Below are 27585 nucleotides of genomic sequence, written 5' to 3'. Positions count from 1 at the left end.
TGTATGTTTTTTTCCACATTTCTGTCCAGAGCCTAGACTTCTGGGATGTGCGTATAGTATTTCCCATTTTATAATCAGAAGAATGTAATATCAACTTCATTCACATTAATTAAAATCCGTTAATATTTCCATACTAATTACACATTCAAGGTATTAAGTCAAACTAGTCCATAAGGACAGTATCTGCTAATTCCTTTGAAATAAAACATACTACTAGTGCGTGCGTGCGTGCATTGTGTGTTTTAACATCGCCTGTGTCTCCCGTCTCCCTGCAGTGCCGTGGACTCAGCACGAGTTTGAGTTGGCTCAGTGGGCTTTCAGGAAGTGGAGGTACCATCAGTTTACCTCCCTCCGTGACCAGCTGTGGGGAAACGCTGTCTACCTGAAGGAAGCCAACGCCATTAGTGTGGAGCTTAAGAAGAAAGTAGGCAAAAATTATATTTCAGTTTACTTAATCTTAATTTAGCATTGGTTGAAGGTGGGTTTTCCAGCTTTGAGTGTAAAGAAAAAATATGAACTTAATTTGTGTAGCACAAAACAAAAGCGTTTCATTTGGAGACTTTCTAAAGGAGTGATGTTAAAAGCTGAATGAAACCTGTGTGTAAAGGAAGATGTAAATTAGTAATCCTAAATGTAGTTCCTTTAAACCCATACTTTCCTGGCAGCCACATTAACAGAGGTGAACCACCCTTACAGCCACTGAGCATCGGGTTCTGGGATGTTCAACTGTGAAGCGAGATGACAACGTGATAGAATGATGATCTTGTGAAAGATTGACTTAGATTTCCTTGCAGCCTAGTCTGATGCTAGTGATTTATTTAACTAGAAACTCAACTTAAAACATAATGTGTGTTTGTGCACAATGCAGTCATTCACATCACCCAGAGCGGGGTTGTTGACTCATTGTCACTTCAAAAGCTGGTCTCTGTGGTCAGCCTTCCCCATCAGGAGACCAGTTTGCTGTATCTTCTCGTCCAGTTCTAGGCTCTACATGATTGATAATGGAGATGGGTCATAGGACAGGTTTTTTTTTCTGTCTGTGATTTATATCCAGGGTTGTTAATTAGTTTAGCATTTTGCCCCAAGAGGATTCTGGGAAGAGAGAGGCCACAAAATGAAGCATGGAACGGATTTGTTTGACTTTTCCACCCAGGTATATGCAGTTAAATAGAACTAATGACAAAAATAAGAGTTTTAAGTCAGGATCAGGAAGTCAGAATGGATTCTCATGCTTATTTTTTTCTTGACTTGGCTTGATGATTTATTCTTACCATTTCAACCACCTCTCCCATTCTTCAGGTCCAGTTCCAGTTTGTCTTGCTGACGGACACATTGTACTCTCCGCTTCCCCCTGAGCTACTGTCACCAGAGCCAGAGAAGGAGCGTGACTCCAGGCCTTTCCCCCACACCGTGGTGGCCGTAGAGGTTCAGGACCTGAAGAATGGAGCCACACACTACTGGTCCCTTGATAAACTCAAGTAATGCCAATACCATATTTTAAACTAGTACCGGTTTTAGTGTGTTGTTTAAATGTTGTTTAATGTTTAAAATGTAAAAACTTAGCCAGTGCAAGTGCAACATGTCATCTATTATGCCCATTCAAATTTTTAAATCATCAATCACTACAGTCTGCTTTTACTCAAAAGTTTTTCAGATCTCAATTTTCTCAATTCATCATTTCTCAATCAGCCTGTTGTCAGATCATTTCTCATGCCTTCAGTTCCAGAAAAAAAAGTACAAAAAATAACAATGAATTATGAGACTGACATCTGTACATCTCCTCCATCCATCCATCCATCCATCCATCCATCCATTAGGTGAGCCATATATTCTTTCTATCTGCTTAAGTGCACTCTGTTGTCATTTGCAGGCAGAGGTTGGACCAGATGAGAGAGATGTATGACCGTGCTGGAGAAATGGCCTCCACAAACCAGGAGGACGGAGAGGGCTCTCTGACAGGAAATGACCCCTTCTATGACCGTTTCCATTGGTTTAAACTTGTGGGGAGGTACGTAATGCAACTACAGAAAATATACGTACAATACTGCATATGTTACTGTAGTTAATCACCAAACATCCTGTCTGTTGGTTGTGCTGGCTGGTGCCTGTTTGAGTTCTAAGTTACTGGTTTTGTTTTTGTGGCTTCACTCACAGCTTTTGTGAACCATTTATTTAAAATGAGTCCATGCATTTACTTCCATTTTTCATTTTTATGGTCAAATTCTGTGTCATGTGTAATAGTGATATCACATGTTTTGGCATCATTTATGTCTGGTGTATGTTTTGTTGTGCATTATACATTATTTTGTTGTCATGTTTATTATTTGATGTTACATTTGTGATTTGATGTGGTGTTCTTGATTTCATGTCAAACAATATTCCTTTGTGTATTTATTCATTTTATTTGACATCACATTTTTTTCACATCACAATTGTTTTTATGTTGTTTTTTCAATCATGAATAATGTAATTTATCCGTTGTATTATTTTGCTGTCTGTTGCCATTCTCATGTTGATGTCCCTTCCAGTTCATACAAAAGCTTGTTAACAACATAGTGGATTTGGATAAAGTGGAAATTTGTGACATTTTGTAGTTTATCCTCTTTCAGCCAGCATACATTGGACGATTAATATGTTAATCCTTTTTAAAGTGGCATTTCATTTTGGTATAAAATAATGTTTCTATAAATTGCTGTGACACCCAGCAGCTTATTGTAATACCTGCTCTTTATTAAATGAATCATTCTGTTGCATTTGCAATAGCTTCAAAGTAGTAGTATTAGAAAAAAATAATTTGGTTTCGCTAATCATCAAATTACCACCAGATTAATGTAAGCATATGCCATCTTTGCCAATGGATGGATGTATGGCTGCTGTTGGTGGTTAATTACTTGGCATTCTAATGATACAAAAACATGTTTATCTTTTTTATATTAGTACATGGTTGAATGTTATTTGTTGTAGTAAACTACCAAACAACATACTATTTGTGAGAAAACAATGGCAAAGTGAAATGTCACATCCTATACTTAATGAAGTGGCCTGTTTAACTCTTCTATTACTCCATTGTTACCTTTCCCTGGTTTTTGCCACTGTACCCAAAATACCAACCCGCTCAGCTCCCCCATCTTCCATGGTTGTGTTAATGAGCGCCTGGCTGACCGCACGCCCTCGCCTACCTTCTCCACCACTGATTCCGAGATCACCGAGCTGGCGGACGAGCGCCAGAGCGAGATGTCTGACTTGATTGATGATGAGGCTTTTGTGGATGACACCAGCTCAGATGCTGGCACTGAAGAGGGCTCTGACATCTTCAGTGACGGCCAGGACCCCTTCTATGACCGCTCACCCTGGTTCATCCTGGTGGGAAGGTTGGTGACTGGCAGTTGCATTCGCTCGTCCTCCACACATAGGCTGGGACTGGAGTTTGGGAGTTTGGCTTGGTTTAGTGTATTTTTTTAATTATTTTTTGGGCTTTTCCGCCTTTAATTGACAGGACAGCTAGGTGAGAAAGGGGAGAGAGAGGGGGAAGACATGCAGGAAATCGTCATAGGTTGGACTCAAACCCTGGACCTCTGCGTCGAGGCATAAACCTTTTAAGTATATGTGCACCTACTCTACCCACTGACCCAACCCGGCCACAAGTGTAGTATATTTTTAATTACACAGGTGTAGGTTGAAGTGAAACAAAGTAGGGTAATACTTAAAGATTAAAGAGTGCCGGTTAGAAAACACTTCCTGTAAAAGGTATGAAAAAACGCATGCAAATTATTGATAATTAACATTTTATAAAACTTTTTTCATGGATGAATTCATGTTCGGTATATGTCTATGAAGATGTTGAAATATATGATGAACAGACTGATATTGCATCCAACAACAGTGTTCAGTAGCTCCTGAAGTATATTCAACATATCATTTCACGGATTTTTTTTGGAGCTGGCAAATCTTAAAAAATGTGAGCGAATACTAAGCATATCCCTTAATAATTATCAGCAAAGCCCTCCATGGTAAAAGAATAATTTCAGAATCAGATCATGTATTCATAGCAGCTTTGCAGAGATAAAATAGACCAGTTTTAAATTTAATATGATTACTCATGCTTCTGTGCTCACAGGCCTGCTTTGTATGAGATACTTTTAATTTAGACTCAGTTCCCAAAAATTGAAAAGCCACCATTCTTTTCTCTCCGCCTCCCAGCTGCCAGTCTCATTAACTGCCACCATCGCAGCGCTGACTGTATTAACTCTTATCTGTGTATGAACTACATGTATTTGCTGAGTCTAAGTTGATTAGCTGTCTGTCATTTTATTTTTTAATCCTTTTAAACCTTGTTTGATTGTTTTTTATTATTATTATTCATAACAATGTATAAATACATTTGGTTTTATAACCTTGTTTGTTTTAACATTGCTCCTGGAATGTATTATAGATAATATTAACTCGCTGGTAGTTGACAGTCACATAACCATGCTTATTTGTGTTTGTTTTAATTCATTGTCAAGATGAAATAATATGCTGCAGCAGCATTTGAAATCACAGCACACGTTGTACCGAGGCTGTTGCCTGAGCACCGCAAACGTCATAGCTAGTAATAAACAGCCCGTGCTAATCTTGGCTCAATGCAGGCTACAAGCCAGCCAGACTATGCAACAGACGTAGCTCAGCTAGCTACCTCGTCACTGTGACTTCAGATATTGTACAGATTGATATCTCTCCTCTGCCTTGGCCTTGAGGCTCCCAGCAGAAGGAGGGACGGGCGACAGGAGAAAGAATAGATCACCAGGGGTGCAGCAAAACAAATCAATCAATCAAAAAAATTTTACAGTGTAAAATCATCATGAAACATGGTCTCTGTCCACTTTACAATTCCATAACCAACAGATTTTTTGGAATGACCAGGAGACCAGCATAAAGGGAGCAGAGAGTGTGTGCCGGTTTATATTGTGTAATAAGCTCAGATAAATGTGTGTCCATGCAGGGCCGTATATGTTAAAAGAAGAACCTTAAAATCAGCTCTAGCTTGCACTGGGAGCCAGTGAAGAGAGGCCAGAACGGGTGTTATGTGATCATATTTTCTAGTTTTTGTCAGGATTCTGGCTGCAGTGTTCTGAGCAAGGCCTCTAGTGGCACAATTTGTAAGACCAGAAAAAGGGACATTGCGGTAATCAAGTCGGGAAGACACAAATGCATGGATTACAGTTTCAGCATCACAAAATGATAAGATGGGTCAAATTTTTGTTTTTGTGTTACTGGGAAAATGCTGTCTTGGTAATAGCCCTGATGTGAGACTGGAATCAAAAATCACACCAAGGTTTTTGATGCTCGAGCTTTCAGAGATAATACAACCATCAATATTAATACACAGATTCTTAAACAAGTGACCATGTTTGGCTTGTCTTACTACTAATAGCTCTGTTTTATCAGCATCTGTTTTATCAAGCCCTGTTTTTATCAAGCTCTACAAAACAAAATGTCAGTGAATGTGTGAGATAGAGACCAACATCGCCATGTTGCGACACAATAAACCACTCTTTTACAGCCTTTACTGCTGCATCCCAGGCGATCTGTCATCACCCGTCACTATTTCAAAAATAAAGGTTGTGGTTTGAACTGCTGCAGATTTCAGTGCCCTGGAGCAGTCATAATTTATGTTCATATGGTTTTGCTCATTCCTTAACATAATTGTCACTAATATTTTACTGTATGTTATTTGTAGTAGTCTAATGCTAAACACTAGAAGTGTTTGTGCTCCTTATGATGTTTAAATCATTGGATAGAGCTGATAGAGCTAACAGAAAATTGTCTCTTTGTCACTATTTTTCATTTAATTTGCTTTTAATAGGTTTAAAATAAATGCAACAGATGGCAGTTATATGACAAAAAACATACCCTATCATAAATACAATTTGAATGTTCTCTGGATCCAGAGACTGCAGTTGTTCCACCCTGCACCAAAATCAGATTTTTAAGTCTCTCTCCTTTTTACTCTCAGAGCTTTCGTGTACCTGAGCAACCTGCTGTACCCTGTACCACTGGTGCACCGTGTTGCCATAGTAACAGAGAAGGGCGAGGTGCGTGGTTTCCTGCGTGTGGGGGTCCAGGCTATAGCTGGTGAGTAATTAATGAGATTAATGAGCAAGACTGTTAGGATCTTCATGCAAAGGCTACATCCTGCTAATCACTCATTTAAGATTCACTTTAATGTCCCACATTGTAGGAAATTTGGATTGGGCTTCCACCCATGTTGTATCCATAAAACAAATTCCACATACATAAAAAAGACACAGCTAGAGGAACAAGAAACATATCTCAGAACAAAAAATAATAACACACACTGATGCTAAATACGTCCGTGTGAGATTTCCTTGTGAAGCCGGCTGTTTATCTTAACTTTCAGATAAATAATATAGTTATGTGTAGCAGTTAAAAACATACTTTGGTTCTAACTTCTATTATTATATTAGTGTTAAAACATTTTGAAAAGCCACCGATGTGATGGCAAAGAGAAGATTCCCTGTGTATTCCTTTTGATGTGCTTTGACAGTTTAAGCAAACTGCGTCTGTGATAGATCCTGATAAAAAGTATGGTTTGTCTCTTTGTAGCTGACGAGGAGGCCCCAGACTATGGGTCAGGAGTTAGACAGTCAGGAACCGCCAAGATTTCCTTTGATGATGAGTACTTCAGAAAGGTAAGCCCTTAGTCCTACGACAGTAGCTTTAAACTTGAAGACATACTTTTTTCTCTGCGTGAGAGAGTGGGTGTATAATATTGTAGTAGTGTATAATTGGGTTATGACATGGAATGTATCTGAAAGCACCCAAACAACATAAAATAATGTACAACACTAATGAATTGATGGTTAAAGTTATTATTGTTGTTGTTGTTGTTGTTATTGTTATTATTATTATTGTACAATAATTAGAGAAAGGCAAACCATATCACACAACCTAGAAGTCAGGAACCAAGTAGAGAGAAAATGAAATTTATAATATATTGTTCTAAGAAAACTATATTTTTGAAAAAAAAATTAAAATATATATATATATATATATATATATATATAATAAAATGCAATATACATTATGTAGGAAGAGCACATGACATCTGTCCAACCTATTTGTAAGTCTTCACCATGCACCATGTAATGTCAATGTTTACAGAGAAGCTGAGTGAAAAGAGTGTTAGTAATCAAAGCTTAAATAAATGATAAAACAATGCAAGTTTACTTTCCCCGTTGAAACATGAAGACAGTAGAAAATTGAACAAAAAACAACGTCCTCTGCTGTTTATTAATTTCCTTTTTATTTTCTAAAGACGCATAAGAAATATGAAATTTTCCTCCTTATTCATCCAATATTGCACAATAATATATGCATTCACCCAGGTGGAGATGTGTTTATTCCTTTTCTCCCTACCAGCTATATACTAATGTCCTTCTCCTCCTCTTGCATCTATCTCCTTTTTGTCCAATCAGAATGACTTTCCTTCCATGGTTATGACCCGCTCCGGCTTGTCCCTGGAAGAGCTGCGCATTGTGGAGGGTCAGGGCCAGAGTTCAGAGGTCATCACACCCTCAGAGGAGCTTAACAGAATCAATGACATGGGTACGACTGCTAGACCTTCACGTCTCCACCTCGTAAATTCTGACCTCTCAGCCCAATGGGAAACCACTTGGCACATGGTCCTGTTGAATGCAAAAGATGGTTCCGAATGTATAATCATGGAAATGAGACTGATGCAGTTTTTCTTACTTTGTGAAGGAATGCTACTACAAATCACTAGCTTGATATTGTGTGGAAACCAGTCTGATTGAGTTGTGCAAAACTATGCAGATTACAAAGCACAATTGCAGGTGCAGCTCAAGTCCTCCTAACCTTCCCCTTTGGTTTTCTTTAGACCTCAAGCTGGGTAACATCGCAGACACCAAGCTGAGTTGTGGTGAGGGTCTGGCAGGCCAGCTGGAGGTGGGCAGCATCTTTACCTTCCGTGTTACTGTGCTCCAGGCCAATGGCATCCCGCCGGAGTACGCAGATATCTTCTGCCAATTCAAGTGAGTCCACAATCCTCAAAAATAGAGCGTGGTAACTTGATCCTACTATCAAACCTTTACAGTTCTAAACAGCTTTATTGAGGGAGAAACTAATAAATAGCAATATTATTACTAAAATAAAATACATATTCATAAAATGTTGTGGACTGTAGGTTTGAAGAGCAATGCTAAATTCTAGAAATTGATGACATTAATGTCTTTTGTACCATGAGGAAATACCCTCATCTTGTTAACAAATAAAAGTGACACGCTCATTTATGTTTCTTTACTTAGTTTCCTGCATCGTCATGACGAAGCTTTTTCCACTGAGCCTCTGAAGAACGCTGGCAAAGGAGCTCCTCTGGGCTTTTACCACGTCCAGAACGTGAGTGCACGTGCTCACACACACGCACACACAAGTTATACTTTAACAACTCTGTTTATTCATTTTGACAACCCCACTTTTATTGTTGGAGCAGGTTTCCGTTGAGGTCACAGAGTCCTTCATTGAGTACATCAAGAGCAAGCCCATTGTGTTTGAGGTGTTCGGCCACTACCAGCAGCACCCGCTGCATTATCATGGCCAAGACCTGATCAGGTTGGTAAATAAAGAAATGATTCTGTGGAGATGCTGTATAACTTTAAAGAATGTTTTCTTATGCTGTAAATATTTATATTTGGTAGACCAGATAGATGTCGTTTTGTTGGATTGTTTTCAATTGGTTTCTGTATTTTAAGTTAATTGTACATTTATTTTAACAGTCCTCCACTACCATCAAGGAAATACTACCCTATTCCCATGCCTCTGTCTAAACCAGGTAAGAATGTTCATCTCATCACACCACAAACTGTAACAGCAATATGTTCTGCTCCTGTCAACCTCATTTCAGCACGTTTCTTCTGTTTGTTATGATTATATCAGCATGCCTCATATTTCCTTCCACTTCTCTTTCATTTCTCGCTTCCTTTGGATTTTTTATTTTTGTCTCTTATTTAATCACTCTCACACCATCCATAATCCTCTTACCCAACGCCGCCCTCCCTCTTTCAACTCCTTTTTCACGTCCCCTTAAATTTCTCACCATTTGTACTATATCATACATTGAAACTCCAGACCATACACGTAAGATAGAGTTGGTCCGCTACCTGATGAGTGGCTATGTGAACGGTAAAGTACTGGACACGCTGTCCGAGCACGCCAACGCCCTGGCCTCCTCTGCCGTGGCCAGTCTGGAGGACGAGGCTGACCATCTCTCTCACTTCATCTTCCTCCCAGTGCCCAATGACCCTGTGCTAATTGTGCCCAGGCACCATGGTTGGTACAGCAGACACTGTAGTAGCTAAGGCATTAGATGCACCTGTGTTGTAGTAGACTAGTGCTTTGCTTTGCTCATGTGGCGCTCTGTAACTGGAGGCAGTAGCCTCACAAAGCTCTGCAGTGGTTATGCGTGCTGCACCTCGCTGTAGGTCTATTTAGGTCCAGTCAGTTCAGTCCAATCCTCCCCTGTCGCTTACAAACTGGCCTGAGCTGACACCTTCAGGTACATCTGCTGCATATGCTGAATCTTGAGCCAAATAATAAAATTTAGAAAAAAAGAGTATTTTTTATAATCTTAGAGGATCACTGACATAGCATTCACAGCACAAATCAGAATCCTTTTTAGGTGTATCTGTAGTCCAATTAGGTACTTTTCATGTGGAATAATGTTCATTTCAACCATATTGAACACAAATGAATGTAGCTGTGTGCCTCTGAGATTCAACAGGAACATAATCCTGACGTGTCAGGCAGCAGGGTGCTGTCAGTGGTGGTGTAATCTGTGATTTAGCTTCTCATAACTCTCAGTATGTGCAACAGTTGGGTTTTGAGTATAATATGTTGTCTGTGTCCAGCTTATTTCAGTAATAATGGACCTAACACACTTTTTAAATATTGGTATAACAGTACATGTGTGGGCTGATGGCTCAATCCAGGGTCAGCAGTGTGTTCACATCTCATATCCAGCCTCCATTTATTAACCTAATTTATAAAGTTAATATCTATCACCTTTTTTCATTCATCCCCTCTGAAATAACATACTGTGTGTGTGTGTGTGTGTGTGTGTGTGTGTGTACACATGTCAGTTCCAGCCACCAAGTTGAACACCATCACCAAGTCTAACCTGGGTCATTGCGTCAGCAAATACGACCTGCTGGTATGGTTTGAGATCAGCGAGCTGGAGCCCACCGGAGAGTGAGTGTCTGCACATCGTCTCATATTCATATACAGAAGCAAATAGAAGGTTATCAAATACTTAGTGTCCTTGTGTCATTTCAAAAAGACACATGGTGTGAGATCTCAGATTCATTTTTCTTACTAATACTAAAAAAACAATACTTTCAACATGAAACAGTTATGGTGCGTTTCCCAAACAATATGTTATAATACAAGGTAAGGAATATACTGTAAATAGATCAAAACAATAAAGATGTACACATACTCTGTGTTCCAACAAGGGTCATATTTAGCAAAATAACACCTGTAAAATATTCCCCCTAGACATCAGAACCTTTCAGTACCTACTCAATATGAGCCATGGCCATAAACACAATAAAAACCTGATATGACAGGTTCATAAAAGTGAAAGTTTTGTAGCAGTCAGTATAGGTAAGAGAGTCTGTGGATCTCAGAGCTCTACTAGGGCATAATCCAGCAGCATGTGAACAATAAGTCAGTGTAAACTCCATGAAAAAAGATTTAAAAGGTCCGGCTTTAAACCAGTATACTCATCAATGGAGCGCCTTGGTAGCCAAGTGGTTACAGCGCATGCAATAAAACCGCAATGTCCTGGGTTTGATTCTAGCCTTGGTACCTTTTTTTGCATACCCCTCATATGCAAAAAATGTATCTCTAAAAGAATAGCTCTCACTTATGTGGGCCATGTTCCAAATGGTGGATATCTTAATTTTGAATGCATCAAATACTCCTAAGGAATACCATGAGATATATTCTTTGAAGTGTCCAGACTGAGTATGACCTCCCTTCTTCCACAGGTACATCCCAGCTGTAGTCGATCACAGCGGAGGTCTGCCCTGCAATGGCACCTACCTACTGCACCAGGTACTGGAGATCTGCACAATTCCTCCTAATCACACACTAATCACTCATTTTATGAAGTCAATTGCATTGCACACACTTTACATGTACAAAATGTAATTTTCCCCCATGTAAACTAGTAAATAATAATTCTTCTTTAGAAAACATTCAGAAAATGAATTTAGTTCTACAGGTAGCTGTGTCCACTCTGATGCTATGCTCTGTCATGTGTTGCTGCAGGGGATCCAGCGAAGGATCACAGTGACTCTCATCCATGAGAAGGGAAGCGAGCTCCACTGGAAGGACGTTCGTGAGCTGGTCGTGGGTGAGCAGTCTTTTTCAGGGATTACTAGTTCTACCTTTCTTCAGCAAGCAGGCACCAGATACACAAAACACTGCTGTTTCTCCTTTAGAAGAGGGTTTCTTACATTATTGTTTGTTTTCTCAGTAATAATTCCAGTCTGGAGAGTTGTGTCTGTTTCGCCTCTCTCTTACAGTAGTTTATACTGTAGCTGATAGACGAAATAATTACATTTCACATTTTACACTTTGAGCTGCTGACATTTTTGTCCAGAGAGGCTTATGAGTAAGCAGGCGTGTGTCTTGCTGCTGGACACTGTGACAAACTGGCTGTTAAACTACTGTGGCTGAGTTCCTATATTAGGCGTTTATAATCCATGACAAGATGTTGATGTGTTGTGCTGCTCTGTGTCCCACCAGGCCGTATCAGGAGCAAAGCTGAGGTGGACGATAGCGCTGCTGATGCTGTCCTGTCCCTCAACATCATTTCTGCCAAGAACATCAAGTCATCCCACAACTCCAACAGGTAGCTGAAATGCCCACCAACTGTCATTAATAATCAACATTTCAAGGTTTAAATCGATGTATTGGTGCTAAGTTTGTTGCCGCTTGTTTTCTGTATGATTATTACTCCTAAGCCTAACTGAGAGATATTTCTTTTTAATACAGCAAATATCAACTCAGTTATTTGGTCAGTTTTCCATTATTGCCACATGTTGTTGTTGATTTTGTTTTCTTCAAAACAGTTTCAGGAAACATCTGTGTATTTGTCCTTGTCTTTATATTTGCTAAAGGCTCAGTGGGATCATTGCATGACCATTTCCATTTTCACTGCTGTTGATTTTTTTTTGTTAATTTGCTCCATTGTCTCTTTTGCCTGACTCTCTGTGCATTCTCTTTTTCCTCCTGCTGCGGCTGGACTCTTGATTGTGCTCAGGCTTTCTATTGATAAGGATATTGATAGGTACAAGTGACCAGAGAACATAAGGCTCCTTCTGTGAAAGACCTTTATGCTTCTCTACAGCCCTTTAGATTCATAGAAATAAGTTCTTCACAGTGTGTGTCTGTGTTTTTTTTGTTGGCATGTTGCATTAGGTCTGCCTTTATTTCCATCAATATTTAGCATCTGAAAAAAAAGAATCTCATTCAAACTTCTTTATGGACAAGTAAAGGCAATCTTACATGCAAATGCAAAACCCTTTTTATTAGTTTATTAGTTTGTGTCATGGTATGTTGATCTTCTGTGGCACCTAGATTCCAATTGAATGCTTTCCTCTCAGCTGTTATTCACTGTGTGAGTTGTAGCTTAATAACAACCAAGGCCATTGAGGCACCAACAGGGCAGCCCTGACTTTCAGTCTGTGGGTAAGAGTGCCCCCTGCTGCCAAAGACAGGAACACTTAAAGATCCTGACAAACAGTAAACAGCCTTGAAATAGCAGTAAATTAATGTATTCCTTTTAGTTGATATAGCTGTGAAATCTGAAAGTCTGATGGCCTTTACATTGATACTGAGAGGTATATTATTTGTATCATAGCTTTAACATGACATGCAGAACACATAAACCCTATATTGTGCTGCCGTTTGGGTTTGTGCCAACTGCCAAACAAACTCGCCTCATTTGTGACACTTATCACATTGTGACTATTGTCAAGCTCTCACCTTGGTGTGCTTCCTCACATCTTGTCATGACTAAGGATAAGTGTGAGGGCCACTTCAGTCACTGCACAGTGTTCACTGTCATAAAACGAGATCTGACTCTCTGTGTGGTTATTTACAAAATTAGACTGGTTTGTTTTCTTGTAGTTTAATCACTGCTGCTTTTTTCACACAGATCCTACACACCATGTTGTTAACAAAGCACTGAATGGGACTTTATAACAGTATGTTAATTCCTCTATAATTCTGTTGATCAGTGAAGATTTTTTTGGTTTTCCCCTTCAGGACTTTCTACCGTTTCGAGGCAGTGTGGGACAGCTCCCTGCACAACTCCCTTCTGCTAAACCGAGTCACTCCATATGGAGAGAAGATCTGCATGACCCTGTCTGCATATCTGGAGGTCAGTCGTTGCCCTTTTGTGTTGTACCTTTCTGCTTTGAGCTCAATGTTTTACCCCTCTGGATGTATCTAACATACTCGCTATGTGTCCTCTTCACAGCTGGACCATTGCATCCAGCCTGCTATTATTACCAAAGACATCTGCATGGTCTTCTACTCCAGAGACGCAAAGATCTCCCCTCCCCGTTCCCTCAGGAACCTCTTTGGGAGTGGATACTCCAAAACCCCTGACTGGTAAGACTTTAGCCTGCCATATTGTGCCCATTTCTATCAGCCAAATTAAAGACAGTTGGATCATGTTATTGCCATACAGTACTCTTGAATATAATCTCCTCTGCTTCATTACAGCAATCGAGTCACTGGCATCTATGAGCTGAGCTTGTGCAAGATGTCTGACACTGGAAGCCCAGGTGAGCAGCCAACATCAAGAATTGTTTTTAGGACAAGCTGCCAGTTTACCACGATTCCTCTGAGAGCTTTGTCCTAATGTGTGCTTTTGTCCTGAGCAGGGATGCAGCGCAGGAGGAGGAAGATCCTGGACACTTCGGTGGCTTATGTGCGTGGAGAAGAGAACCTGGCCGGCTGGAGGCCCAGAGGAGACAGTCTCATCCTGGAGCACCAATGGGAGCTGGAGAAAATGGAGCAGCTGCATGAGGTGGGTCCCTAAAGATATCACATTCACCTTCACCAATCTTAAAGTTAGTCTTTTGACCTGCCAGAGCTTTGTTTCATCTCCCCACAGTGTCCCTAATATCCACCTAAAAGAAAAACACCCCCTTTCCTCTTACAAAGTTTCTTCTTACGACGGAAACTTAACTTGTACCTAACCCCGCCCCTGTCATTCGTCCAGGTGGAGAAGACCCGTCACCTGCTCCTGCTGAGGGAGAAGCTGGGAGACGATGCTCCAGTGGGAACGGCTCCTACCACCAAGTCCCTGAGTGAATTCCTGTCCCCCAGCATGAGCACCAGCAGCCTGTCCACCTCGACCTCCATCTCCTCGCAGATCTCCAACACCACCTTTGAAAGCGCCATCACGCCCAGCGAAAGCAGCGGCTACGACTCCACCGACATTGAGAGCCTGGTGGATCGTGAGAAGGAGCTGGCTACTAGGGTAAGAGCAGCTTCAATATTACGGGATACTGACAGTGAGGATTTACTCATTGCTGCATAGTTTTATCAACTGGCAGCAGCTACCTCTCCTCCCCTGCTGTGAACAGATCAGACTCATCTTTGTTCTTGTTCTGTAGTGCCTGCGCCTCCTGACACATACCTTCAACAGTGAATATAACCAAGTGGTTAACAGTATCAGTGACTGCAAGGTGAGTAATGATAGAAGGAAACTTTAACTTACTTACTTTAAAAGTAGTTTATATGTGTACAGGGTCCGGTTTAGATTTATCTCAGTCAAGAATCTCTCATTATGTAGATGTAGCAAATAGACAAGTGACCCTCAAATGAACTGTATGAAATGAATGAATCTACTATTTGTCACCTAATAGTTACTTTAGTATCAGCAGGTCGCTCTCCAAATAATTATCTGTATTTTTCCTTTTTGTAGTGTTTGCCTTGGAAACATAAAACCGTGTGTTTAACAAATATTTCATGCTCTTGTCTCCCCTCAGCTGTCTGACATCTCCCCAATGGGACGTGACCCATCAGTGACCAGTTTCAGCAGCGCCACCCTCACCCCCTCCTCCACTTGCCCTTCTCTGTCTGACTCCCGCTGTGGTTCAATAGACCAGAAGTAAAACTTTTACTTTCATACTCAACACAAAATTCATTTTTTGTAGATCGTCTTCATTGGCAGCGTGATGCTAACTTGGTGTACTTTGTTCCTAAGGACCCCAGAGAACAGCTCCCGTGCCTCCAGTCCCTCTTGTTCAGACTATGAAAACTTCCCGATGGTTCCCACTCTGGAGACCTCCTACCTAGCACGGGCCGGAAAGAACGAGTTCCTAAACTTGGTGCCTGACATTGAAGAAATGAGGCCAGGGTGAGTGCTGACATGTTAGCTCTTTTGCTATTATGTTGCAGTCCAAACAAAAATAGATAATTCTGTTTTCCATCCAAGCAGAAAAAATGTGAATTGATTTCTGAACCTGGGTGTTTTTAACTGGAAGCGAAAATAATTTTTTCGCAGAAAAACAAGCACTCCTTTTTATAAAAAACAAACAAAAAAAAACTGATTTTAACTGATCTCTTTTTTTTTTTTTTTTTTCGCTCCTTTTTAGATCTGTAGTTTCCAAGAAAGGTTTCCTAAGCTTCATGGAGCCACGCTCCAACTCGTGGGTGAAGCACTTTGTGGTTGTGCGCCGGCCCTACGTCTTCATCTACAACAGCGACAAGGACCCTGTGGAGCGGGGTGTCCTCAACCTCTCCACAGCACAGGTGGAATACAGTGAAGACCAGCAGGCCATGCTCAAGGTAGAGTTTCAAGTGATTCAAGTTAAGCAAGTGTATTCCTGCTTCTCAACATCGAATTTGTCACTGCCAGCAGAACTGAACACTCACAAAATGACATGTAATGTAACAAAGTAAATACTTGTGCATCCCTTGATAGTAGAAAACACTGCATCAGGTTTATCACAAAAATGTGAAAATAAAATACCAACTTTTCAAAACTATTCTCCTTTATCAACCTAAAAGCTATATAGATAGAAAACCTGCACCTGCAGCATGACAAATATTTGATATTTTCTATTCAGACTCCCCACACGTTTGCTGTGTGCACAAAACATCGAGGAATCCTCCTGCAGGCCAACAACGAGAAAGACATGAACGACTGGCTGTATGCTTTTAACCCCCTGCTAGCAGGAACGATAAGGTACGCACACACACACTTCTCTTATACTACTCTTAACAGGAAGCAACTCGATAATCTTCAGAAACTGTTTTCTGGTCTCATCACAAAAGAAAATCCTGTTCCCACAGATCAAAGCTGGCGAGGAGGCGCAGTGGCCTAATGAAGAACTGAGTGGGTTTGACCGGCACACAGGAAACCACGGCTTCCATTGTTTTTGGAAAGCCTTTTGAACATACCAAGTGTTAACACTTATTAATCATTGTGATTCTTGACAGTTTTCTCTTGTAAGTAGACTTGTGGCTTAAGTCTCCTTTCATGCGACTAAAAGTTTCAGTTCCAGAGAAATTTGCCTCCCCCTCTCCCTCCAACAACCCTCTGCCAACTTAGCTTTTCTCCTCTCGATTTCTCGTGCCCCCTCCTACTCAGCTTTTTGTGTTTTTGTTTTTATGACAATGGCTGAGTCTAATTTTGTTCCGCTTTGTTGTCATTCCCTAACTCCCTAACTAGTAGCATGTTGTAATAGTCTACTTGTGTGTGCACGATTCTTCAGAAACTGTTCTTTCTGGCCACAAATTTTTTGTTTGCCAATCATCTGTAAAGAAATTGTCTCTATCAGTGTTATTTGTCTCCCGAAAGGAGTTCAATTTTATTTTTTGGTTGTTTCATTTTTTATTAATATGCCCTCATGATAACTGCAGCAGTCCTCAGGAGAACTCCAGGTTTGCTTACTCAAAAGAAATTTAAACAAATCAGATAATCTACAGTTGAAACCATGAAGGGAAAATATACAATTTTCTCCAATTGATGTATTACTTTTTATTCTGCTACAGAAAGCAAGGCTACTTCAAGATCTATTGCTGCTAATGAATTCATAGGTTTTTCTTCTCTTCGTGAGATTTGCATCAGGCCATCGCCTCTAGCTTCCCCTCTGCCGTCTCCTAAATGGCCTTTAGCAACAAAATGTTAAGTCTAAAAAATGTGTCCAGCTCAGCGAGACCTGAGGCCAGCGCTGGATTCCCATGTGATATTTAGATGCCACTCTTCAGTCCGTGCACATTCACCAACGCCAACCCCGATAGTGCCGTCAGTCAAGCGATTACTTGCAATCATGCATTTGTGTCAACGTCAAAAATACATGCTAACATGCAAAAGAAAATGCATGAGGATTATTTCATATCTCAGCAGTGAAAACATGACAATGGATTGTTCCTGCAGGAGTAGATATTTGTCTTTGTCCTTTTGCTATTTCATCTCAAGAAAAAACAGGGTGGAGGAGGAGGAGGAGGAAGACGGACAGTACTATAAAAAGAGAATTTGATTTGTACATATAGTTTGTTTTGGGATCGGTGTGGTAGTTAACTTTTCATTTAAGACATTCCTCTCAGCTCCTCTAGCAGTTTTTTTTTCTCATACTAACTTGTTGAGACTCGGATCCCGAGAGTCTCAACATTTGCTAATATTTAGTTGAATCATCACGTACGTGTGATACTGAAGACTAAAACAAAACCTGGTGAAATGGGAGGAAGAAGTAAGAAAGAAGATTGAAGTTGCAATGCTCTAGCCTTGACGCCAGTAGATAAGTGATGAAGCTGCTAGCACATAGCCTGCAGGACAGATAATGTATAGTCTGTCCCATGACTCCCCTCACTGTCATGCTAGTGTCATGTAAAATCTCTAAAGTGAAGTACTTACTGTTCAGCAGCACCACAGGTTACCATGTGTTCATTTTCTATTTGTGTTCTTGAATTGAAACTCATCTAACTCTAATTGGGTTGACGTTTCTTTCTTTTTTTTTAATTATTAACATTGTTTTTTCTATTATGCTTTTAATCATTCCACAGTAACGTTTTATACGAAATGTAACCGAGGGCATTTATTTTGTTGTAACCAGCTGTGTTGGTGTTTAACCTTATTTTGCACATTAACACATATCTATAGCAAGACGAGGGCAGAGTATCAGGAACACTGATAAGAGCGCATATCAAGGCTACACTGGATAGCTGTTTGTTAGACAGAAAGAAGTGATATTAAAGGGACGACATATACTCAAAGGGTTTATTTCTGATATTGTTTATAAAATAATATTTGCTCTGTACATCGTACTACAGCTGTTACATTTGGCTCCTGATAAATTATGCCTCTGTCTCTTCAAATGGTGTGGGGAAAAAAAGTGTGATAAGCACAGATGGGAATTAAACACTCTGGCCAACCAACCAGTAGTATGCCTACTGTATCTTATGAAAGAGAAATTAAGGTTGAAGGTGTTGAAACAGAGGCAGCCATCGCCTGTTACAAATATTAGTGGAATTATTGGTGACATGTCTTCATCGTTTGCTGATGTAAAGACTGCAAATTTACTCATTCGGACTTCTGAGTCAAATGTGTGTCGCTGCCCTCGGGTCAGCCAACCTGCTGGTCAGAGAAACAAAAACCTGCTGAATTGTTTCTGGGAAAATGTTTAGTCTGTCAAGGAAAACAAATAATAATGAAAAACCATGTATGGACCGATGAAGGCTCTAAGTGCAAGGTACCTCACGTTAACCTCAGCGTACTGTGTGAGATATCGATATGTTGGAGCAAACATTTTCACTTTACTGACTAATTTGCAGACGTGTATCATTTTGGATTGTGTATTTATTGTTTGCAATGTATATATTAGTTTGCAGCTCTTTGCACATATTAATAAAAGGTTCAACTAACTGATCAAATAAAGTCTGTGCAGTTTAGTTGTTCTACTCGGAGTGAACCAAAATGATGGTGTGGCAGCCTCTTCCAGTCTGAACTGGGAGAGCGTTGAATGTACTATGAAGATGTGTGTTTTTCCATCATTTAAAAAAGGTAAAAAAGAGAATTACTAAAATGTAACCCACTGCATCTTTTTCAGAGGAGGTGAGTTACATTAGTGCTTCCTCTTTATTAGAAAAATGGTTTGAGTGAAGTCTGTTTTTGATTTGAAGAATATTTACTCACTACTCATGCTAGCCAACCACTTGAATTATAACAAAATATGGTTGGTTTTTAACTCTTTTTTTTTTTTTTTTTCTTCTAATATCAGGGAATATAATACAAAGTAGCTAGTGACATCTAAAATGACAGTATACTATTGTTGTGCTGGTGTCTTTCTTCACCTCAACACTTTTTTTTTTTTTTCCGTTGATGCCTTTCAAAACAAAACTAGCCATGATATTTTCCATCGCCCCCTCTGGCTATTACTGTAATATCAGTTCAACTGCATTCCCTTTGAATTTGTTTCACCAAAAGAAAAAAGACAAACCACGACATTAACACTGTACATTATTTGTCAGACTGGTTTCATTTTCATACTTATTTTGTAAATATCTGTGTTGTATGGAGCTTGAATTAAAATGTAAATATGTTTACTGTATTTGTAATTATTATAATCCATTCGCTGTATAGCATAGATGTGTCATGCAGATATCCTAATTCTGTGTATGGTAATCTTGCACCATTGAACTGTTTAGTGAATGAGGCAACAATAAAAGTGCAAACTGTGCATTAGCAGAACAAGTGCTGCCTGTTTGTCTTCTCCTTTGTGCAACTTCATATTACAACTTTCTGATACCTGTGTGCTACAGAAACCTCTCTGCCAGGAAAAGAAAAAATAGATTAGATATTTTAGAACCGAGGAAGATAAAAATACTCGTGGTTAGTCAAACTTAATTATAACGTAGAAAACCAAAATTCTGAGATGGTTTAGAAAAATGTTTACTTATAATTTGCTTAATTTTAATAATTTGTTTGGTGTAGAAACCAACACAAACTGTGAAACCCCAGGCTCAGTCTGTGGTCTAATGCACTTTCTAAAGAATTAAAATACGTTTCATTGCATAGAAAAAAAATATATAATCATACAGTAATTTTAGTCTGGATTCTTTGCCATAACACAACCTCCCTTCCCCCCCTGCCTCTCATGCATGTTAAGACGTACTGACATTAAACTGGTTTAGTGCAGTAATTTTGCTGTGATCTGCCACGGATTTCCAGTAATTAAAGGAAGAAATAAGGCGTGGTTTATTAGCTGTGTGAAATCCCATCCTGCATGAAAAGAAGACTGAGACTCTATAAATTAAAGATTACTACTGGGGAAGAGAAGTTACTTGGCATTGTTCTTTTCTACATTTTATGACACATAATACCTCTGAATCCAGCCAGCCAGCCCTACATTCAACAATGGATAGTGCACTTATTTCTATATTATACACTTTGACTTAGTAAGCAAATACTAAATTGTACTGTATAATATAAATTAAGATTATTTTTAAACTGCTTCAATCAAAAAAATTAAGTCTAAATCAACACAGTTGTTTTTTTGTTTTGTTTTTCAATTAACCCATACATGGGCAATATTTCATTCACAAAATGTAGTTAAATGTTTACTTTAGAACTGCAAATTTCAGTGGTGTAAGAAGTAGCCAACCTAGATCCTTTACTTAATTACTTAACTGAAAGTAGGCCTACCAATAGTTTCTATGATACAGCTCACGTACATCTCTCAACATGCTCCACAAGTAATAAAAGCAAAATGTAGGCCTTTTTACAGTATCAAAAGTAGGCTACTCATTCTGCAGAAATCGGACTCCTCTCACTGATTATATGACATTAGATTGTTAATATTGATGAGTCAATGCGTATAAATTGTGAAATGATTAATGGGAGAGGAAATAGGCTAAGTAAAAACAGAGAGAGAGAATTTTACCTATTTGGGCCACGGACAGATATTACATGGAATCAGTCTTTGGTGGAACTGCTTACAACCAGAGCCCGTCTACCCTTATTAGACATTCTCTGTTACAACTCAGACGTCTAAAACGCGACAGGGGGCCCAACTAGGGGTCACAAGCCACTGGTTTTATCTTTAGTAGGCTAATGCATGGTATTTTAGATGCCTAACACGTTTTTAAATGTAATATTCAAATCTGAAAATCTGTTGAATAAATGTAGCAGAGTAAAAAGTTGTATATAAAAGTATATTTCTATCTGAAATGTAGCGTACAAGCCCTCCCCAGTTAAAATGTACTGAGTATTGTGTCCGGGGGTGAGAGGGGGGGTTGCTGACCATAGGAATAACGTTTTGATACTGGAATTGTACCTCGAACGATTTCATGTGACATATAAAATTGATTGATTAATTGATTGATTGAATACCTCTCCTCAGGATTCTGAACCAATGAGAATTCGGGAACAACATCATTTCAGTTTGCTGGCCGTCATCTGATTGGATATTCTACGTGGGCGTACGTGAGCTCCTCCTCGCCGTCGCCGTCGTCACGTTGAGAAGAGAACGAGGAAGTAAAAATATTGAGCTAGGGAAGAAAGTGAAGTGGTGCGTGAGCCCGACTGTCATTCGAACACTGCTACTCCACGGCTACTCCACGGCTACTGAGCATTATGGCTGAGTAAGTTCTCAAATTAGTTTTTACTTATTTATATGGTTGATAAAGTCGGGAGGTTGTGGCTGATACGTGTCGTTAAGTCATTGTAGACTTTGTAGTCGTTTAATTTGTTCTGTTACGTTAGTCTTTTTGATCAGTCAGTGTCTAGTGGAAACGGAGCTGTTAGCTAGCTTATTAGCTAACCTTTCTTAGAAAGATATGACGTGACGTTTAGTGTATAAATAGCATGGATGCATTATGAAAACTTGACATTTTTAGTAAAAAGAGATTAAACATATGGGTTTAAGATACGTTATGAAAAAAAGTGCATATATTTAAAATAGTTTTTGAGTATGATGGTGGACAGTTTTTACAAGTCCTTGTTGAGGCTCAGTCAGTAAATGTGATTATTTTCTCGTCACAGAGCAGACATTGCACTGATTGGTTTGGCTGTCATGGGCCAAAACCTCATCATGAACATGAACGACCATGGCTTCGTGGTAAGATGATGACTTATGGGTTTTATTTACATAACTTCTGGCAGTAGAACCTGCTCCATATTTTATTTTTTTTTTTCCTTTTTTGTCACTCAGTAATTAACCAAACCTCTCCGACAGGTCTGTGCTTACAACCGCACGGTGTCCAAGGTGCATGACTTCCTGAAGAATGAGGCGAAGGGCTCCAAGGTGATTGGCGCGGAGTCCCTGGAGGACATGGTGTCCAAGCTGAAGAAGCCCAGGAGGATCATCCTGCTGGTCAAGGCTGGACAGGCTGTGGATGACTTCATCGACAAACTGGTTGGTAGTTTGTGCTGAATTGTTTTACAGTATCTACAGTCACCAACCTAGATACATCATTTGGCTTTGCGCTGCATTTGTTCTTCTTCAGGTTCCTCTTCTTGAGGCTGGAGATATCATCATCGACGGTGGCAACTCTGAATACAGAGACACAACAGTAAGTCGTTGATTCACTGTTCAGCAGTACGTATTTATTTCTGTTTGAGGGGTGTTCTTATAGTATTTATGCATTTCTGTCATACAGCGGCGGTGTAAGAGTCTGAACGAGAAGGGCTTGCTGTTTGTCGGCAGTGGAGTCAGTGGTGGAGAGGAAGGGGCCCGTTATGGACCCTCACTCATGCCGGGAGGACATAAAGAGGCCTGGTGAGTTATCACAAACTTTCGAACTGCTCTACACTTTCAGCTTCACGCTAGATATTGGACACATACATGGTAAAACAAACACAGTTACTATTGATAAAGTTGCACATATGTGTGACTTTGGGCATGGTTAAAACAGTGACTATCTCTGAGAAGGTTAACTCATTCGTTTCAGTAAGTTAATCAATTTAAACGCTTGCTGTTGCTTGTTTTGAAGGCCACACATTAAAGACATCTTCCAAAGCATCGCCGCCAAGGTTGGAACAGGAGAACCTTGTTGTGACTGGGTGAGTGGTGTTTGATTTGTGTTTAAATGACTGGTTGTAGCAGTTATTATGTCGTCTCACAATAATCTGACTGTCTTGCATGTGCAGGTTGGAGATGAGGGTGCAGGTCATTTTGTGAAAATGGTCCATAATGGCATTGAGTATGGCGACATGCAGCTGATTTGTGAAGCCTATCACCTAATGAAGGACGTTCTGGGTATGGACCACGATGAGATGGCACAGGTGATCTTTATTAGTATTTTTGTGTTGTGCCAGTTCTGTGTAATAAAATAAAAAAATACAATGTGGCTGTCTGTATTTCCTCACACTGTGGTTGAATCACTCAGGTTTTCAACGACTGGAACAAGACAGAGTTAGACTCCTTCCTGATCGAGATCACGGCTAACATCTTTAAATACAGGGACTCTGATGGTACACATCTGTTGCCCAAGATCCGTGACAGTGCTGGACAGAAAGGCACAGGGAAGTGGACGGCCATTTCAGCCCTGGAGTACGGCACACCTGTGACTCTGATCGGTAAGAGGAAGTAAAGGAGGTTGTAGACAAGGAAGTATCTAATTTCCTTCCCTCTACCAATGCTTACTGCTTTCAGTAAACTGCATTTGTCATGATGACATGGCAAAAGCCATTACGTGACACATGATTTCAACGCCGCTTCAACTAATTAAAGGGCACTTGTTAGGTTTAGCTTTGCCAGTTACCTGACACACAGCCACTGTGGCCAGTGAGCTTCTTCTGGAGAACTTGATCGATATGTGGCTGCCACTAAGAAGATTGAAGGCTTTTCTAGTGGCCTGCTCGTCTGAAGTGACATAAGGGGGGGATTTGTGATACTCTCCACAGCGTTGATCTTTGCTCTGACTGTTTCACAAACAGCCGTGGACAAGATGGAGGGCCGGGAGCAAGACTAATAATCCAGGACAAACGGTGTCATCATATCAGCTCATGCCCCTCTAAACGGACACATTTTGTGCATAGTTTAAGTTAAAGGGACATACACGATATGCCTTTTAGTAAAAGTTCAATCATGCAGATATTTTGTAGCAAAAACTTGCCTGTCACCAAACCCCTGCAACCATTGTTCCGATTTAGATTTTTTTCTTTTTTTTTTTTCTATTAGTTTATTTAATCCCTCTCATTGCTGTAGATTCTCTTGTGATAGAGAGAGAGAGAGAGAGAGGCATTACAAAAGGCTTTATTGTGTGACAGCTGAGCCAGTCTGCGTGGAGCAGGCTGGCACGGTGTGCATGGATGGGAAAACATTCCTCACCAGGATAGTTCACTCACTGGACCTTTTTTCTCTCTGCCTGTGGTTTGCATCATCAGCTTTTTTTTTTTTTTTTTAGCAAGTCATTCCTACGCAACAGTAGTTTCCTCTTATCTTGATAGTTGTGGTGTAATTGTCATTTTTAACGTGGCAACTGGCAATCCCTTTTTTCTGATGTACTAGTGGTAAGCCCTGTTTTTATAACAGTTATTACAACTGCTGAGTCATGCTGATCCTTGGGCATTGTTTTTGTGTTAGCATGGTGTTCCTGCAGCAGTGTGGCATTGGCTAGCATGGAATCCTTTTGTTGTGAGAGGTTTCAGAAATCTAAATGACTGCTTATCAAGCTCTGCTTTTGTGTGACGTGTGCAGAGAGCTAACCTTGTTGTCCCTCTCTATGCCTCTGTCCCCTCCACTCACCCCCCCGTGCCCCCCCCACCCTCTCTCTCCCTCTCTGTTTTTCAGGGGAGGCTGTCTTTGCCAGATGCCTGTCCTCTCTAAAGGATGAGAGAGTGGAGGCCAGCCGCAGCCTTTCAGGGCCACAGGGGGTCAAATTCAGCGGTGACAAGGCTGCCTTCCTGGAGGACATCAGAAAGGTAGAACACACAGTCTAATGTAGTCTCATACAACAAATCCTACCTTTTTATGAAGGTTTAGTTTTTTCTAGAAGCTGTTTCCAAGAGGATTGATGCTCCCAGTTGAAACTATTACCAGAAACAAAACCAAGTTTTATTTAAGATTTTTTTTTAATTTTTTTTTGTGACCAATATTTTCAGATGAATTGATTCATTCTTCTCTCTCCAGGCCCTCTACGCCTCCAAGATCATTTCCTACGCGCAGGGCTTCATGCTGCTGCGGCAGGCAGCCAAAGAGTTTGGCTGGTCACTCAACTATGGCGGGATCGCTCTGATGTGGAGAGGAGGCTGCATCATCCGAAGGTACATTTAACCTCATGTGTGTCCTCATATCACTAGTTTGCCTCACTGCTGCCTTGTGCAACTTTATGTCAACAGGCTTCTTTCACAATGATGGTGAAAACTGTGGTTAGGCAGTGTAAAGAGAACTTCTTGAGAAAACAACGAACAAAGTTTTTAATTGATATAATTCAATTTGTAAGATTTTAGAATAGGATTTTTAATTGCCGAATAATTCTAGGTAGAGAGGGCTAAGTCTTCCATAAGTCTTTATGAGTGTCATAAAGGAAGTTATAGACTCTATTTTGTCACTGGCCTATGTGTAATGATGGAGTGAGAAATCTAGATGAAAGAAAATCTGGCTCTTCCTGTAAAATCAAACTGAGAGGCGATTGTGACACTGGTTTGCTTTGTGTAATCTGGCAGACGTTGCGTAAATCTAAATCAAATACAACACTCACTATGACTTGCAGTGTGTAGCCACCATTACCCCCAGTTATGGTACTTGAAATGTCCCTTTTACTATGAGCACATGAGTAGTACTGTGAGTCTTTCCTTTCTCTGTTCCTGCTGTTGGCTAACGCTGCCCTTTTCCTTTTCCCCCACCAGCGTCTTCCTGGGTAAAATCAAAGAGGCGTTTGACAGAGACGCTGAGCTGCAGAACCTGCTGCTGGACCCGTTCTTCAGTAATGCTGTGCAGGACTGTCAGGTATGAGGAAGGAGGCGGTGGCCAAAGACCAATCTGCAATACCCACATTGACAAAGACCCACAAAACCAGTTATTTCCTCTTTTACATAGAAAAGAGTGACTGCTTTTCCTCTGCACTTCACAAATCACACTTTACATCTTCTCCTCAAAAAACAAACGCTCATAGCAAGTCTGCTTGTATCCACTTGGTATTAAACATATTGTCACACAGACCCGAGAGACCCACAGCAATATTGGACTGAACATAATTTGGACCCGGCTCAAATTGGGTCTCAGGAACTGAGTGGCCTCTAAAGACCTTGTGGCTTCACATGAATTACTTAATTTATTAACACCGAATTACATTACCTCCATGAGAAACTGTTGTTAACCTGTTTTAATCTCTTTTATTTAGGAGTCCTGGCGCAGAGCAGTCAGCACTGGAGTCCAGCATGGCATCCCGATGCCTTGTTTCACCACAGCTCTGTCCTTCTATGATGGTTACAGACATGAAAAGCTGCCAGCCAATCTCCTTCAGGTAAGACAACATTTGATACTGCAGAGCAGAGCCAGCTGGGCAAATGACTAGTGTGGAGGCATATCGGATTAAAAAGAGAACACGTAGCTGTTGTGCGCGTTTGTGTTGGGATCTGGGGGCTTTAAAACCCCAGCAGTTGTTACCATCTACTTTACTCATGTCTTTAGACTCTGTTTTTTAACCTTTTTCAAACTTCAGCATAATAAAAATCCGCATATAAAGTAGGCAACTTGAAGGTTGACAGATTAAACGGTAGTTCAATGAATCATTAGTGTCTCTGTGTCAAACATTGTTTATGTTTTGTTCTGTTTAGGCTCAGAGGGACTACTTTGGAGCCCACACATATGAGCTGCTGTCAAACCCCGGTCATTTCGTCCACACCAACTGGACCGGCCACGGTGGAAATGTCTCCTCTTCGTCCTACAATGCTTAAGGATCACATCACTCAAAAAAAATGTTACACATTCCATCTTTATAACCATGTCTGAATATTTAAGAGCCAGCCCCCCAAAGAATCGCCTTAATCTGACGTTGTACTCTCAAAGATGTAGTTTGTTGTTGCAGTTTTATTTATCAAGAAGTGGAATCATAAATTATGTGTGACGTACACTCTACACTTTGTGTGTTTTGGTGCAGCTACTTTTATTATTACAGTCCCAAGAGGGGGAGCAACAAGGTGTTGACTCCATCTGGATACTATGGATATTATGCTGGCTGTCAGGCTCATGTTCACCAGTCATGTTTGGCCCAGGGTTCACGGTGTTAACATTGGATTAAGGTGAACCATTGCACAGTACTGTATTAGGCTAAATAAAGATTTCAATCCCTTTTATAATTAGCTTGTATGCTCCTTACTCTCTAGCTGCTGTAAACAGGATTAAGATGTTTGTGTGCAGCACTAAATTAGGCAACAAGTGACATAAGTTGTCTGATATATAAACAGGATATTCAGTTTGAAAGGCCTGTCTGGTGACAGACACTTTGAGCCGCTGGCCTATTCAGGGTGTGGATATGTATACAGTAAATGTTAATATATGATATCATTCTACAAGCTTGAGAGTGCACACCTCC

The 27585-nt window shown here is 40.3% G+C and overlaps 2 protein-coding genes across 3 annotated transcripts in view; both read left to right on the top strand.

The window, feature by feature from the left end:
- kif1b (kinesin family member 1B) overlaps window positions 1-19798 on the top strand; it is a 62116-nt gene extending 42318 nt beyond the window's left edge. The window contains exons 22-47 of one of the 2 annotated variants that reach the window (XM_078254768.1): window positions 276-424; window positions 1300-1478; window positions 1871-2008; window positions 3120-3371; window positions 5996-6114; window positions 6607-6692; window positions 7479-7608; window positions 7901-8054; window positions 8328-8418; window positions 8513-8631; window positions 8796-8851; window positions 10158-10266; window positions 11067-11133; window positions 11350-11434; window positions 11830-11935; window positions 13354-13468; window positions 13568-13701; window positions 13816-13877; window positions 13977-14122; window positions 14318-14578; window positions 14715-14786; window positions 15090-15211; window positions 15308-15460; window positions 15699-15891; window positions 16173-16291; window positions 16399-19798. In XM_078254768.1, coding sequence (XP_078110894.1) covers window positions 276-424; window positions 1300-1478; window positions 1871-2008; window positions 3120-3371; window positions 5996-6114; window positions 6607-6692; window positions 7479-7608; window positions 7901-8054; window positions 8328-8418; window positions 8513-8631; window positions 8796-8851; window positions 10158-10266; window positions 11067-11133; window positions 11350-11434; window positions 11830-11935; window positions 13354-13468; window positions 13568-13701; window positions 13816-13877; window positions 13977-14122; window positions 14318-14578; window positions 14715-14786; window positions 15090-15211; window positions 15308-15460; window positions 15699-15891; window positions 16173-16291; window positions 16399-16441 — 3260 coding nt within the window. In that variant the 3' untranslated portion in view covers window positions 16442-19798. The remainder of the gene's footprint in view (window positions 1-275; window positions 425-1299; window positions 1479-1870; window positions 2009-3119; window positions 3372-5995; window positions 6115-6606; window positions 6693-7478; window positions 7609-7900; window positions 8055-8327; window positions 8419-8512; window positions 8632-8795; window positions 8852-10157; window positions 10267-11066; window positions 11134-11349; window positions 11435-11829; window positions 11936-13353; window positions 13469-13567; window positions 13702-13815; window positions 13878-13976; window positions 14123-14317; window positions 14579-14714; window positions 14787-15089; window positions 15212-15307; window positions 15461-15698; window positions 15892-16172; window positions 16292-16398) is intronic. The other variant, XM_078254766.1, reaches the window with a different exon arrangement.
- A 1780-nt stretch (window positions 19799-21578) lies between these two features.
- On the top strand, window positions 21579-27349 carry pgd (phosphogluconate dehydrogenase). Its single transcript, XM_078254765.1, has 13 exons — window positions 21579-21687; window positions 22088-22163; window positions 22281-22460; window positions 22552-22617; window positions 22705-22823; window positions 23038-23107; window positions 23195-23329; window positions 23434-23623; window positions 24840-24970; window positions 25179-25312; window positions 25898-25997; window positions 26392-26514; window positions 26828-27349. Exons 1-13 carry the CDS (start codon window positions 21680-21682, stop codon window positions 26945-26947), a joined length of 1452 nt encoding a protein of 483 aa, XP_078110891.1. The 5' UTR covers window positions 21579-21679; the 3' UTR covers window positions 26948-27349.
- Window positions 27350-27585: the final 236 nt, after the last annotated feature.

The sequence above is a fragment of the Sander vitreus genome, chromosome 7 (assembly GCF_031162955.1).
Source record: "Sander vitreus isolate 19-12246 chromosome 7, sanVit1, whole genome shotgun sequence".
Classification (NCBI taxonomy): Eukaryota; Metazoa; Chordata; class Actinopteri; order Perciformes; family Percidae; genus Sander; species Sander vitreus.
The sequence above is the reverse complement of the archived record's forward strand: the minus strand, read 5'-3'. Positions and strand labels throughout refer to the sequence as shown.

What these genes read in the sequence shown, in the direction of transcription:
- pgd (XM_078254765.1), top strand. An exon ending in ACCACGATGAGATGGCACAG is followed by an intron (nt 23,330 to 23,433) that starts GTGATCTTTATT and finishes TGAATCACTCAG; the next exon opens with GTTTTCAACGACTGGAACAA. An exon ending in CACACCTGTGACTCTGATCG is followed by an intron (nt 23,624 to 24,839) that starts GTAAGAGGAAGT and finishes TCTGTTTTTCAG; the next exon opens with GGGAGGCTGTCTTTGCCAGA.